Here is a 15,967-nt window from a genome sequence, read left to right on the forward strand (position 1 = left end):
TTATGGTATGTAAACTTCTGAAAACAAATGTTTTGGGGTGACTTGGAAGCTCATATGAATTGATACAGAGAAAAGTGAGCAGAACCAGGAAAATAATTTATACAATAATAGCAACATTATAAAAATAAACAACTTTGAAAGACTTAGAACTCTGATCGATGCAATGAGCAATTATGCCCCAGAGGACCAATGATGAAACATGCTTTCCAGCTTTTGACAATAAGGTGATGGAATCTTGTTGCAAAATAAGACATATATTTTTGGATATGACCAGTAGAGGAATTTGGTTTTGCTTGACTGTGTATTTGTTACAAGGATATTTTTAACATAATAGGAACAGGAGAAATGAGAGAGAGAAAATGTTTTTTGTTAATTGAAAAAAATTAATAATTTTAAAGTACATATAAAGCTTATAATATCCGTGTAAACTCAAGCATAGTATCATAGAAATCAGTATCCTGTCTAAGATGTTTTGCTAATGTTGGATGATTATCATTTGCTACAGCTCTGAGAAGGGGAAAAATAAATTTGCTGCAGCAATTTCTTGGTTGTCAGAGCTGAAATCATGCAGACCCTAGTGTCACCATTATAATTCAGCTAACTGCACTCCGCCTACATGAAGATGTACAATTTGCTTAGACACTAGGCCTCAACACTGCAATGAATCATGCTAAAAAAAAAAAAAAAACCCTCTCAGATCTCTTGTTCTGTGCAACCTAATTTTTTGTTATTAAAAAAGGTTGCTGTACCGAGCTTCAGTTGTTTAATATGTAACAAAATGTCATTTTATATAGTGAAATGTCATTTTTCAAGGAATTAAGGAAAATGAAATACTTTATGTATAAAGAGATTTTAAGTAGGTACAATAAATGTGAATATTGTGTTTGGATGAAAGTCAATGATTAATCTAGAGAAAAAATTAACCAAATTGTCTATAGCCCAGAATTTATTAATCTTTCATAAATTTGTAATATTAATTTATAATATTTTTAAGTAAAATAGTACCATGAACCATGAAAATTATCAATATGTTGAAATGCTAATATAGTTGTCCTAAATAGCTAACAAGCACTATCTGATACACAAAAGGATAAGCAGTGGTGTTTAAAATGACTAGGCATAGACATACCTCCCTTAATAAGCTATATGGAAGTAGTCCCTATAGCAGATTTCTATAAAGCTTCCATCACCTTTCCTAGAAACAATCAATACATATTAATAATGAAATAATAAGCTAATGTTGACATTTCTACTTAAACTTCTGTGTTTCAAAATGTTGGACATAATAGAAGGTACTCAGTAAACATTTAATATGTAATTTATAATAAATCTACTTTGTTGCCTTTCAAGAAAGTAACAAATATTAATTAATTAGCTTAAAAACAATTATTTAAATGTTTAAACCTGCAGCCCTTTTTGCATGGGAGTACTGTAACCCTGCACACTGTAACTTACCAGAGATTGGCAAACTGATCAAATATCTGTTAGCTACAGATTTACTCTTGAAATAATAATCACAACAATTCAAATTTACATAGAACTTTAAGGTTTGCAAAGTCCTTTCCTCATATCAACCCTTAGTTCATTTAAATATTCTTAACCTCGTTTTAAAATGAGGAAACCAAGGCTCGCAGAGTTTAAGTGACTTGTCCTTGATCAGCCATCTAGTAAGCATATCATAACATTTGAATTCAGATCTCTAGACTTCCAAACTGACATTACCTCCTATGCCATGCTCTCTCCCAGAGTTTACTTTTCATAGTTCCATGGACTAAAACTGTTAGAATGAATGTTGGGAGTTTTGTATTTTCAAATAAATGCCTGGATGTCCATGACTTAATTTTTTTCTGAATATTATTTTCTTGTCATATAAATAAAGTATTTCATTAGTATTTTAGAGAATATGTATTAATTTGGCCTATTTTAAGAGAAGGATTAATTTCAGAGCCCTGAGATTTTTCCATTTTTAAACAGGCCAAAGGACTATACACTGGGATAGTTTTGTTCTTTCTAAAGAAATTTTTAACTTAGAAGTTATATGCGACTTATTTTGGGGCCCACTGTTTCACTTGTTTAGTGCTAAATATTAGGCTACACTTGTGGATTTGATCCAGGTTCATTAGTTTCACATAGAGAAAAAAATTTTTTTCCAAAGCTCTGCATTATTGCACACTAAATTCTGGCTAGCCATTTCTAAAATGCATACCATTGCCCACAGGGAGGACCCTAGGGAGAAAGTAAGCAGCTTGGGGGTATTGGCTGTTACCAAAACTGAACAAAAAGAGTCCAAGTTGTAAGACCCATTGGCCACAAATCATTGAGTTAAGGGATTTCAAATATTATCTATTTCAAGGACAAAGTACTTTTATATCACTTGAAACCTAAAAACCTATAAAACCTATAATTTGGAGATGCCTTTATTAATTGGTTAGTATCTTTGAGCTCTAGGTCAGTTCCCCCCAAAGCCTTTTACAGAAAAGCCTTCTAACAGACAAAAAACATTTGATGCTATGATATTAAAATGATTAAAGTTAGCCTATTGACTGAGCTGAGCCCATAAGCTGATTTTTTTTTCCTAGAGAAATGTCCTTTAAGCAGATCACCCTATTTTCTCTTTCCACGGACCTTTAATGCAATTGTGTATATGTGGTTTTTTTCCCACTGATTAGCAAGAGTTAAAATAAATTTGTCCAGAACAATTATTTTTACAAATAATAATTATTTAACTCTTCAATTTTGCATTATACCCATGAGAAAACTGGAGACCCTGAGATGTGAAGTGGTCACCCATTAGAACAGAAATTGGAAACAGGTCTTCAGACCCAAATCAAGTGTTCACCTCTTTCAGACTATTTTGATACCTTTTAACTAAATTTATTGTTTAGTTAAAATATGCTGTAAGTAAACAGAATGCAATTACTCCAAGTTCCTACAATAAATTACATCCACCAAAAAATATGCTTCTTAAGATAAAGACTAAAGCAAGTTGGCAACAATTTCTTGAAAAATGAATTTGTTGATTCAAAAACATACCTTTTAACTAAGTGGTAACCTTTTTTTCTATAGGTACAATAAAACTATAGGGAATTTTTGGTCAGTCAACAAACATTAGGCACGTACTATGTGTCAAACATAGCAGCTAAGTGGCATTAACTCTGGACTTGGAATCAGGAAAACTCATCTTCATGAATTCAAATCTGTCCTCAGACATTTCCTAACTGTGTGACCCTGGGCAAGTCACTTAACCCTACTTGACTCAGTTCCTTATCTGTAAAATGAGCTAGAGAAAGAAATTATAAACCACTCCAGTATCTGTGCCAAGAAAACCCAGAGTTAGACATGATTAAAACAACAAAAAAAATGTGTTCAAACACTACGTTAATCTCTGGAGATACAAAGAAAGGCAAAAATATGATTCCTGTTTTCAAGGAGCTCACATTCTGATGGAAGAGACAATATGCAAACGATGTACATACAGCTTGCATGTGTTTATGTGTATTATATAGCCACACTGTGTAAATGGGGGAAATGTCAGAATGGTCTATACTAAAGTGACTGATCACAGATCAATTCATAGAATCATAGGTATTTTAGTAGAATATTTTGTTTCCCTGACTTTTTTCCACATAATAGTTCCATCACTTCAAAAAGCATACTTTCTTTTTTTTTCCTTCTTTGAAGAGCATATTTATTAAAAGCTTTGATCTTGGAAATAAATACCGTGAAAGCATCAAATGTTGAAAGGATAGAGACTCCAATTTGTTTTTCTCTTTTGCCACCAACTCATCATCGTGGCAGATATTTCAGCAGTCACTGAAGCAACAGCCAGAGTTAGAGAGACAGACCATTGATCAGCATATTTTCTCTGTTAGTTTAGTATTTTAAGTATGGTTCTTATATTAAAGAAACTTATAAAAGTAAATTCATTCTTCAACTGCTGATTAGATTAGAGCCAAGGTTTGAGAATGTGTTATCTTTCTTAATTGGTGGTTGGTGATAAGAGTAGGTATCTTGTTGTTTGATAATTTACAACTAAATTCTAATTTGAAATTTTAGAATGATAAGATGTGTAAACTGGAAAAAGAAATTATTTTCCCTCTAAAGAGCTTGCTTCCTGCCTGGTTATTCTGCTCTCTTTCATCAAGATAAAATTCTCAAGAGAACTCTGCTCATTTTTTGTAGAATTTTCCAGGCCTATATTCACATGAAATAATTTGGAGGGAGACAGAAGTCATCCCTTTTTGTACGTTGAAGGAATATGTTACACTCCCCAAATCTGTTGGAACAACTCAGTATTTGGTCTCTTCAGTCCAAAAGACTTTTTAAGAAATAAAATACTTTATTGAAAAAAAAAAATTACGGTACAGATTTTAAAGTTGGTAGAGGACCAAAGAGAAACACAGATAAATTGGAAATAGTAAAAATAATCTTAATTTCATGTGACCTGAAACAAAATTTGGGGAAGCTAGCTTTGTTATTTATTTGCAAGTAGTGTTCTTTTATGGCTTTAAAATCAAAAAGGGGAATTGCTAATATGAAATAAAATTTGTCAGTTGCACAAATGACCCAAAAGGTATATAAGTAATTATCCTTTGAGAATTCCAAAATTGGTTTGACCTATACATCATTCATCCATAAATGTTTTAAAGCATTCTTATATATCTGTGAAAGTTTCCTGTTCCATTATTAATTGACCCTTGTGTCTGATTTTATGCTCATTAAAGATGTATTTGGTCAGTAAGTACATTCAACCTGTAAACCTTTGGTTCTTCTTTGTGACTTTGGGGTGGGGAGCCTGCAGCCTCAAGGCCACATATGGCCTTCTAGGTCCTTAGGTGAAGCCTTTTGACTGAGTTCAAGTTTTACAGTACAAATCCTTTTATTAAGGGGATTTGTTCTGTGAAATTTGGATTAGGTCAAAGGGCTACACTTGAGGACCTAGAGGGCTACACATAGCCTTGTGGCCCTCTGTTTCCCCCCACCCCTCAGACTTTATCAATTTCCTCTTGGATTGGGAAGATAACAGCCTAATATTTAAAGGGAAAGTTATTATTACAGAAATTTAAGGAGATCTTTATTGATAGACAATCAATGCCTATGTTCATTCAAATCATATCTGCTATTATTTGAGAATAGACCTTTGCTCTAATCCAGATGTTTTCCATGAGAGGCCACAGTTTGCTTGAAATATTTGGATTTGGTATTGTTGCCATGAATAGAATTGGGGGAAAGTATGTATTTTTTTTTATCATTTTGTAGATTTTAGATAAAAATAAAGATCCTCTTTTTCTAAACTTGGCAAGAATGAGAAATCTTTTGGAATGATTTTCATCCTGTGCAGATTGATTTTCATGTTCTGCCCCCAAGAAATTATTTAATGCCAGATTGTTCACATTTAATTAAAGCTTTTGAAAGTGAAGACTTTGCCTTTACAAAAACTCATTTAACTTTACTACCTTTTTTGTGCTTCTCTATTCCTGTCAAAACAAATATTAGAATTACTATTGCTGCCTTTTTAACTCAAGTACATATTTTCATGTTTTAATACAACTCTACTATTTTGTTAATGGTTTATTTCTGTAAAATAAAAAAGGCTTATTTCAGATTAGGGATTATATTTGTGAAGGCATGAAATAGCCATCCATATCTAAATCCACAAAATATTAAAATGAGTGTATAAACTAGAACACAGAGGCTTATGTCTTAGGTGTTTTACCTCTCCTGTTAATTAGCTTCTTTACAGTAGATTTAAATATCATTTTGAAAACATTTTTACCCCTTTTAGACATGTCATAAATGTTAACACACATACAACTTGGTGTGACACAGTGAGCACTCAAGATTAAATGGACAAAGTAGTAATTTACAGCTGTCACCTTGTCTAGTATGACACTTGAAAAATGTTTAAAATAGAGCTGATCGGTTGTATAGAAACCTAAAATCACTTAATTAATATTTTCCCCCTGCTATTTTACCAGAATTTTTTAAAAAGAGAGAGAGAAAAAGAAATTGATTGTATCTGTGATCTCATTATGGGAAGTTCCCAGTGAGGAGGTTGCCTTCATCAATGCAGATTAGATTCCTTCCCTGCAACTTACAGTCTTAAGAGTTGCCCAGAGCTGTTATTGGTTAAATGGTTCTGGAGGGTCACTGAGCTAATAGTTGTCAGAGATGGGACTTGAACCTAAGTCTTCCAAACTATGAGGCCAGCTTTCTCTCCACTACCTCACGATGGTTCCATAATATGTACAGAAAAATTATGCCACATAGCTCATTTTGTTAAGGAAAAAAAAGTGTGCAAACTTGTTTTTTTCAACAACCACATGCCTATAGAATGGTAAATCAGATTAGTGAAAGAAAGACATACTTGTGGAATGTCAGATTTAGAGGAAACATTAGAGATAAGCTAGTCCAACCCTCTTCATTTTACATTGAAGCAAATTAAGCAGCAAAAAGATCTGCCAAAGACGATATTAGTTATTTAGCTATATGGCCAGAGCTAGACCTCAGGTAGTCTTACTCCTAGTCCAATGTTCTTCCTAAAACTTTACAGTGTCACACACACACACACACACACACACACACACACACACACACACACACACACACACCAGTGTAATGAGAACAGGTATTTTTGTTTGTTTTGCCTTTGTATCCCTCTGAATAGTGCCAGATACACACCAGATACTTAATGATTCTTGTTGATTGATTTAAGGTAAATTCATATGATATTATAGTATTAACTTAACTTTGCTCAAAGATCCAGATCTCTAAATAGATTATGTGCAAAAAAGTAAAACTTTTTTAAATGAATTAATATAAAATTAATATATTTAAAATTAATTAATGTAACCAGAAAAGGAATACTGTAATTCTTCAGACTATTGATGATCATTATTAAATATAACATTTCTTCACAGCATGGGCCAGCAAAGAATTTTGGAAGTTGATAGCTTTTTCTTTAACTTTTTATCAGGGCTTGAGGTTGGGAGGTAGGGAGTGAGATGTATGTCATTTTACTTCTTTTCAGAAATGATGGAAACTATTCAATTTTCCTTTCATATCAAGCACTGGGACAAACCATTTATTTCCTTATTTTACAAATAAAAATCACACAACTACTTTTAAAATTTTGGTCAACCTCAGCATTTTCTATCTTCAGAGTTGCATCATTATTCACTATAGACATATCAACTGACCTCTTTCTGGTGATTGAGTATATTATTAGTTTGGAAAGACATGACAGGACAGGCTTGTGTGAAAGGTTTTAAATGTCAAATAGAGGAGTTTGTATTTTAACAGAAATAGGGAGCCACTGGAATTTCTTAAGTAAAAGGTTGACTTGTTCAGACCGATGTTTTTGGAATATCCATTTATGTGGAAGCCATATTGGAAAGGAGAGAGGATGGATACAGGGAGACCATGTAAGTGGCTGTTGTAGTTGTCCAGGTGAAAGGTGATGAGGGCCTGAACTAAGATGTTCTGTGGTATGAGTGGAGAGAAGGGGGCAGATGCAAAAAATGTGATGGAGGTAGAATCAACGTGACTTGGTGACTGAATGCCAAATTTTGTCAATTATCCCTTCCTAATATGTTGTATATACTCCACTTTCTTTCCTGTGATATTGCCACCACCCTGGTGCAAGCCCTGATAAGTCTTCTGATAACTGCCTGCCTATTCTAGTCCATCCTCCACTCAGCTATCAAAGTGGTTTTTCTAAGCAATGACCCACATGGTTTAAGAAGCAAGAGGCTGCAAGTGGAAAGAGTTTAAGAAGCCCTGTTCCAAAGTACATGTCTGACGTACCATGCTACTCCCACTATTCAGTAAATCCCAGTGGCTCTCTATCATCTCCAGGATCAAATATAAAATTTAGCATTCAAAGCCTTTTATAATCTGTCTCTCCCTACAAATTTCAAGTTTCTTGTACCTTACACACTCCACCCCATGTACTCTGTGATAAAGTAACACTTGTCTCTGTTCCTTAAACAAGACATTCCATCCCTAGAATGCTCTCCCTCTATATCGCTACCTTCTGACTTCCTTCAAGTCTCAGCTAAAATCCTTTTATCTACAGAAGCCTTTCCCAGTTCTTCTTAATTCTAGTGCCTTCTCTCTGTTGATTATTTCCTGTTTATCCTGTATTTAATTTGTTTGCACTTAATTGTTTACATGGTATCTCCGTCATAGGCTGTGAGATCTTGGAGAACAATGACTATCGTTTACCTTTCTTTATATTCCTTCCCCTTAGCACAGTGCATGGCTCATAGTTGGTGCTTAATGTTTTTTGATTAACAGAATAAAGGGATATGGATAGTAATTGAAAAAGTCACGGGTGACTGCTGGGTTGTAAACCTAAGTAACAAGAAGACTGATAGTGTCCTTTGCCAAAAATAGGAAGGTTGGGTTTCAACAGCGAGTTTTGTTTTGGCCACATTCAATTGCCCATGGGACACTCAGGTAGAGATATTCATCAGGCCCCCTCAAGATGTGGTACTGGAGGTTAGGAAAGATATGAGGTCTGGATGGGTAGATCTGAGAGTCATATTCAGAAAGGGGATAGTTCAACCTTTGGCAGCTGATGAGATCACCAAAAGAAAGCAGAGAAGATAACCCTGGGTATACCTGCACCTATGATATAGTTAACATTCCGGCTAAGGATAATAGACCATAGATTCAAAGCTGAAAGAACCCTTAAAATTCATCTTGTCCAACTAGCTCATTTTACATGAGGAAAACAAGGCCTAGAATAATTGAGGGATTTTCCCAAGTTCTCATAGGAAGTAATAGAGCCAAGATTCAAATCCAGGTACCTTGTCTCCAAATTCAGTACACTTACTACTTTACCAAACTGCCTTCTGAGAAGGATCATAGTGATCAGAGCACCACAACAGAGCAATGTCAGGAAAACCCAAGAGGAAAGGGTGTCCTATGGGATGGAGTGGTAACCAGTGTCAATCACTTAAGAAAGGTCAAAAAGGATGAGGATTTGGATTTAGCTATGGTCATCGTGGATCTTGAAAAGATCAGTTTCCCTTGCACTGTAAATGAAAGTCAAATTGCAAGAGATTGAGAAGTGTTTGGATGATTAAGTAGAAAATACATAGGGTTTTTTTTTATTTTGTAATTTAGTTTTGAAAGTCAGGAGAGACATAGGAATTCACTGGGGTTAGCAAGTAAAAGATTTGTAAAGATGGAAGGGATTTGGGCATGTTTGAAGTTAGGATGGAAGGAGCCCGTAGATAAGAAGAGGTTGAAAATTAGCCAGAGAAGGGATGATTGAAGAGGTAAGCTGCCAGAGATACATATGGAATCAGGGTACTAGGAGAGGAGTTGGGTTGGCATTTGGAAGGGGAACACCACATAAACCTCTGAGACTGGAACAAAGGAAGAGAGACCCAGGGGTAGGGAGTGAGGGAAGTGATTTGAAATATGGAATTGGGGTCTCAGTATTTTCAGTGAAATCTAAGACTTTGAACCCTCTGCTGAGGTAGAATTGTCAGTGGTCTGAGAAGAAAAGGTTTGGAACAGTGGTTGTGAGTGTGCTAGCAAGTAGATCAAAGAAGAGGAAAAGAATTGTGAAAGATTCATGACCCATTTAAGACTGAATAACCCAAACTTGTAATAGAAGCAATTAGCACAGTTGTATGACTTCTTTCAGTAGATTCACAGTTTAAATAAAATAAATAAAATATTTAAATCTTTAAATGAAATAAAAATAAAATTTTAAATGACATTTCTGAAACTACATTTACTTCTAAGTCACATGTCTATTTTTTTCCATTTTGAGCAGATTGATGTAGTCTTTGAACAAGTTGAATATTTAATCTTATGTGAAAGGATATTTAATTTTTTGAATGACAGTACTCGTGTCATTTCTTTTGGCAGATGGAGATGGACAAACTGATCACTTATTACCAGGCTGTGAAGATGAAAATTGCCAGAGAAGTGCCATCTACTTAGCTAAACCAGGAAAGATTAATCAGGTATACAGCCATTGTTTTGCCAAAGCAACCATAATAAAATGTGGAAAAAACCTGTAGTGTATGAAAGAAGAACCAAAATAACCCCAAAACCAAGTTTTTTTGAAAAGGCAAAGCCCATTCTCACTCTTTTATTAATAGAGAAATTGACATTAGGTTTTTGTTTGTTTGTTTGTTTGTTTGTTTGTTTGTTTGTTTGTTTTTATTGAGTAGTTAGGGTGTTCAGGGTTAGTAAGGGGTGTGAGGTACCGTACAATGCCAGAATCTATTCTGATGGAGAAAGCCCTTATAAGCCAAGTATTTATGTAACAACATTATATTTATTGTGCACATTTAAAAATCAATCCATTATGTTTCTTAGTAAAATATAAACCATCATATTTGTGTTTAAGAGCAATATTCTTCTATGTCTGATGTTAAATATAGTAATTCATTGTTTTCCAATGTTCAAACTATGCATTTTACCTTTGTATATGTCACAGAAAAACAATTCAGAACATCATAGTTGAAGTAAAGAAATGATGTAGGAATGATAGGTATATATTTTCACATTTTAACAATAATGGGAAGAGCCCAAGCATCTAAAATACAATTGTGAAATATAGGCAGCTATTTTTCTGCCTATTGGTGATTAGCATTAAAAACTTGACCATATTGTGAACCTAATCTAGAGACCAGTCACATGTTGTGCCTGTGTTGAATTATTCCTCCATCTCCTTTTTTGTAATTCATTAATTTTCCTTTAAGTCTTTAAATTAAAGCATGTAAAATAGCATTGGTTCAACTACCACCTCAGGCCAGATTGCACATGAATAGATGGACCTGGTAATTACAGCCTGGATTCAAGTTACAGGCAATAGTAACTGTAGTACGGAAGCCAAAAAATCATTACTCTATGAGTAGAGAAGTATTATGAGGCTTAAGAAATTGTTAGGAGGAGGTGGCTAGGTGGCACAGTGAATAGAGCAGAGGCCCTGGAGTCAGGAGGACCTGAGTTCAAATTCGGCCTCAGACACATAGCACAAAAACTAGCCATGTGACCTTGGGCAAGTCACTTAACCCCATTGCCCTACCTTCCTGCCTCTGGAAAGAGGGAAGGAAGGAAGGAAAGAAGGAAGGAAGGAAGGAAGGAAGGAAGGAAGGAAGGAAGGAAGGAAGGAAGGAAGGAAGGAGAGAAGAAATTGTTAGGGGATACATTAAAGGAAAGTTCTTGGTCTGTTATTTAGTGTTCAAAATACTAGTATAATAGAGACTCTTCCTTCATAGTGAATCATCAGAACAATGCATTTTTATTTTGTTGGATTCTTTGTGTTTTGACTCTGAAAACTAAAACTTGAAACTTCATTAAGAGGTCTAAAGATCTCAAATCCTGCATGAATTTGGTGTCAGACTCAGTTCTGACGCCTCCTACCTAGATGACATCACCTTGCCAAGCCTCATTTTTCTCATATAAAATGTGTGGGTTAAACTAAATGATCCCTAAAACCCCTTCCCTCAGTAGGACTATGAGATAGTCTATCTCACGCCATTTTTCATCATTAAGATGATAACTAAGATAATCAACATTAAGACAGCCTCATATAGGGATTAAGCACTGGACTGAGAAGTAGAAGATTGTCACAATCCTGACTACTCTGTGCAATGTGACTTTGGGAAAGTCACTTTACATCTTGAGGCCTCAGATTCTTCATCTGAAAATGAAGAATTATTCTTTGTTTGATCTTCAAGTTTTCTTCCAGCTTTATGTTCTTTAAACCTATGAGATTCACTTTTTTTTTAAATAGTATTTTAATGGAAATCTGAAAGTTGTTTGTAAAACTTTTAAAAACGTTTTTCTTCTTTAAGTTGGTGAGATTTATGAGATGTTCTGCCTTTCTCTGAATAACCTTTAAGTTTTTTTGAGGCACTCTGTGGACTGAGCCTTTTTATAAGAGCCCTTTTTAACATAGTATGGCTTTGAGCCATGTAAATGAGCCACCTGCTTAAAGAGGAAAAAAAATCTCTTAGCCATGTTTGGTCTCCTGCCATTTCAGTCAGTCAAGTCAATGCACCTGCTTCTATTTGGACATGATCATATTATTTTCCGGCATTTCTTAGCTTCTAATTATATACACAACTATATTTTAATTGCCATACTTTCTACTCTTCACATTTTCATTTTGAGATGTAATAAGTGGCAGTTTGGACCACTCAGAAGGGAAAGTTTTCTTAAACCTTACCTCCCAATTAGCATCCCTTTTCTGTGTTCTCCATTACAGTTAGTATTAAAAAGGAAAGTGAAATAAATCTAGATCCCAATACTTGTGGAAGTAGAGATCACTCTCCCAAGCAAAGATCAACCTTTCACTTTCATTGAAGAAAATGTCAGTTCAGCATGTTATTAGAGAAACCTCAGTGCTAGCTGACTTTGAACTTGACAGCTAACGTAATCTTTGTAGAATAACAAGCACAAAAAGAAAGTGGGAGAGGCACTTTGAGTCTAAATTTTCTTGAGATGTTCACCAAAAATGAACACCCATTTGAAGCTGAATGCAATTTTACTTTAGTTTAAAACTTAACTTTGAGTCCCTTAAAATATGGATCCTATTTCCATTCGGACCCAAATTTTTAGGAAAAGAGCACTTTTGGTTAAAAGAACTTAAAAGCCCTGCCAACAGTTCTTAATCTGGACCAGGCTAAGTGAACATGGCTAGAGATGAATGTAATTCCAGAAGGAAGCTATATGGTTTTTTGAAAATATTACACATTGGGCTGCTAGGTGGCATAGTGAATAGAGCACCAACCCTGGAGTCAGAAGGACCTGAGTTCAAATACGGCCACAGACACTTAACACAAAACTAGCCATGTGACCTTGGGCAAGTCACTTAACCCCAATTGCCTTACCTTCCCCCCTCCAAAATGCAAAAAACAAACAAAAATATTACACATTTTTCCAAGAAGTAAATTATAATAGATTTCCTGCATAAGTGTTGTAAGCAAAAGAACTTTAAGCAAAATAGGTTATCTTGAGAACATAAGAATATGCTTTGGGCTGGGGCAGCCAGGTAGCACAGTGAGTAAGAGCACCGGTCCCAGAGCTGGGATGACCTGGGATCAAATCCAGGCTCTGATACTTAGTACCACATCCAGAAATAACTGGCCGTGTAACCTTAAGCAAATTACTTAAACCCAATTGCTTTTAAAATATACATACATATATATATATATATATATATATATATATATATGTGTGTGTGTGTGTGTGTGTGTGTGTGTGTGTGTGTGTGTGTGTGCTTTGGGATGAACATATGAAATTAATTTTAAAATAACCATTTTTTAAAACAATAAATTTTCGCTTCCTCAGATGGTGAGTATTTTTGTGAATAAATCCATAAACACTAACTTTTTTTTTTTTAATCTCAGTGGATTCCAGTGATACAAGATTTCAGCTACAAGGGCACAGTCTGGGGCTTTGTGCCATTTGATCATGAACAGCTATCAACTGAAATATCCATTCCAATTACCCTTCACATTGGAGACTACAACATGGATGGCTATCCAGATGCTCTTGCCATACTAAGGAATACATCTGGAAGGTAGTTTAAGTGAAAAGTACTTATAAATTCTAGTCTTACATTCTGCCTCTTTGGAAACTGGACATTACTCAGATATACCCCATTCATATAAGCCTTTAATACAAAGAACCTAGTTCTTATTTCTTTCCACACTCCTTGAACTTTCCTTGAGTGATTAGCATTCCTATTTATTTGCATGGAATCTTTTTGTGCAGAAGAGAAATGAGCATCTGATCCAGAGTAAAAAGCTTATTTTTCACTCCATAGAACTTGCCATTAAAACGGTCTTAATTTTTGTAGAACATTGTGCCATTTACCCAATTGCATTTTTGCATCACTTCTTCTGTAATGGAACTGGAAATGAATGAAACTATTTTTAGAAAGGTTTATCATTACTGTTTTATATTAGAATTTTCAGATGGTGTTTATAATTTTTTTATTGGAATTTTTTTCATTATCAGTCATTCTGAAAGATAATTAAGGTTCTAGATCAGTCAGTCTAAAATCATTTATTAATCACGGTGCCATGGTGTGGGGCTACAAAGATAAAAATGAAATAGCCCCTAGGACATTCATATTCTAAAATACATTGGAAAAAATTGGGATAGTTATTGAAATTAACCGCTAGCTAAAATATCATGCCTTCATGTTTTTCCTGATCACAAAACCAAATAGTACTAGTCTTTTGTCTTTTTTTCTATTAAGCAACTTAATTTTCAGTGGATTACCTTCTGAAATATTTTTTCATCACTGGCCACGGAAGTAGTCAGAAATTTAGCTTAAAAGTTCCATGTTTATCTGGCTAAATGGTAATTTACCTCTCTTTAACACTATCAAACACTATCAAAGTCTTTAATTCTTACCAACAATTATCTCTGCTACCAAAGAAATTCACTATTTATAGAGAAGTGTCTTACTAGTGAAATATCCTGAAATATTTGTAGCAAAGTTAGAAGTCTTATTTAACACTCTTGTCAACTTTTTCTTAGAGTTTTTTGAAATTGTGCAATTATATTTTCAAGACAGTCTAAGCATAGTATCATCCTACCCTGTGCAACTGAGGTATGTCCATATAGGTGTGTCCCTTTTCTTTCATGTGATGCAAATCTAATTTTTCAAGAAAATGAAGGACATTTAACATTCTAAAAAATGTACTTGTGGAAAGGAAAATAATTATTTTTTGGTTATTATTAGATGATAGATGGATGGATAGATAGATAAGAAAGCATATGCATTTATTAAGTGTTTACTATTTGCCAGGCATTATTCTAAATGCTGAGGAGACAAAAAACATTCTATACAGTCCCTTCACATAAGAATCTTACATTCTAATGGAGCAAAATAATACATAAGGAAAACAGTACATAAAGAAAAGCTATTGTGGGGTGGGGGGGAGGACAGCAATATAATAAGCACTGTGGCATGGCTAGAGGTGTCAAAGAAGCACTCTGGAGTCCTGAAACTGAGCAAGAGAAAACCAGAGTGGGCTTAGCAAAGCCCACTGTGGTTCTAGGGATGAAATCCACTTTTCTTGTTGGCAGGGAGTAGAAGTGATGACCCATTTGGAAATGGCATGGCTGTAGATGTTCAAGAAGTATGGACAAAATAATGATAATTCTAAACTTCAGTCTTCTGAGAAAGAAAATGTATGATTTCCAAGGAAAAAAACATGTGCTTTATCCAGAGCCTTAACCCTTTTCAGAAGAGAAAGAAAATTATATCTCGAATATACTTAGGCTTCTATCTACCAGTGCTCAGAAACATTAAAACACATGTAGTAACAACTGATTATATCAATTTCTCCCATATTCTTTCTTCTGAAATAGTGTCCTGCAAATTTTTCTAATACTTTAGCTTTAGTTTCTCTGCAATTTATTGGAAATTATGGCATAGATAGTTGTCATTTGAGAGTATATTTATTTCATGCATACAACATAAAAAATAATATTAATAACAAGAATCTTGGGACATTTATAAAAAAAAGTCATTTGAGTTACCTAGGTCTTCTCTCATTAATGTATGACTGTTTTCCCCTTACAATATAGCTAAGAGTTGTGGTTCATGCCATTCCTTGTTTAGTAAAATTACCAGAGTAGTAATAGCTCTTCACTTGAAAAGTGATGTTTGCCCCAGGAGAGTATGGACCTAAGTGTTCATGGATAATGAAATTGCTGAAAAAACACAAAACAACGTTCATTATAATCCTTTCTGCCTAAATGTATTCTTATACTGATAGCATGAAAACAGTTATGATTTTACCAGATTGCACAACTTTAAATTCTCCGGCATTTCTATCTATTGGCCTAGACATTAATATCATGCACGGACAGCACTTTTTAGTTTGTAGGATTACTACCTAGAAAGTTTGAGAGAGAGAGAGAGAGAGAGAGAGAGAGAGAGAGAGAGAGAGAGAGAGAGAGAGAGAGAGAG

General features: G+C 34.5%; 1 protein-coding gene across 1 annotated transcript in view; it reads left to right on the top strand.

The window, feature by feature from the left end:
- Positions 1 to 15,967, top strand: part of ITFG1 (integrin alpha FG-GAP repeat containing 1) — a 282,016-nt gene that overhangs the window by 140,756 nt on the left and 125,293 nt on the right. The window contains exons 9-10 of the mRNA XM_069082555.1: positions 9,889 to 9,986; positions 13,386 to 13,558. Coding sequence (XP_068938656.1) covers positions 9,889 to 9,986; positions 13,386 to 13,558 — 271 coding nt within the window. The remainder of the gene's footprint in view (positions 1 to 9,888; positions 9,987 to 13,385; positions 13,559 to 15,967) is intronic.

Source organism: Petaurus breviceps, unplaced genomic scaffold (genome assembly GCF_028583685.1).
Source record: "Petaurus breviceps papuanus isolate PSGF00001 unplaced genomic scaffold, PetGlider_PUasm1.0 171, whole genome shotgun sequence".
Lineage (NCBI taxonomy): Eukaryota > Metazoa > Chordata > Mammalia > Diprotodontia > Petauridae > Petaurus > Petaurus breviceps.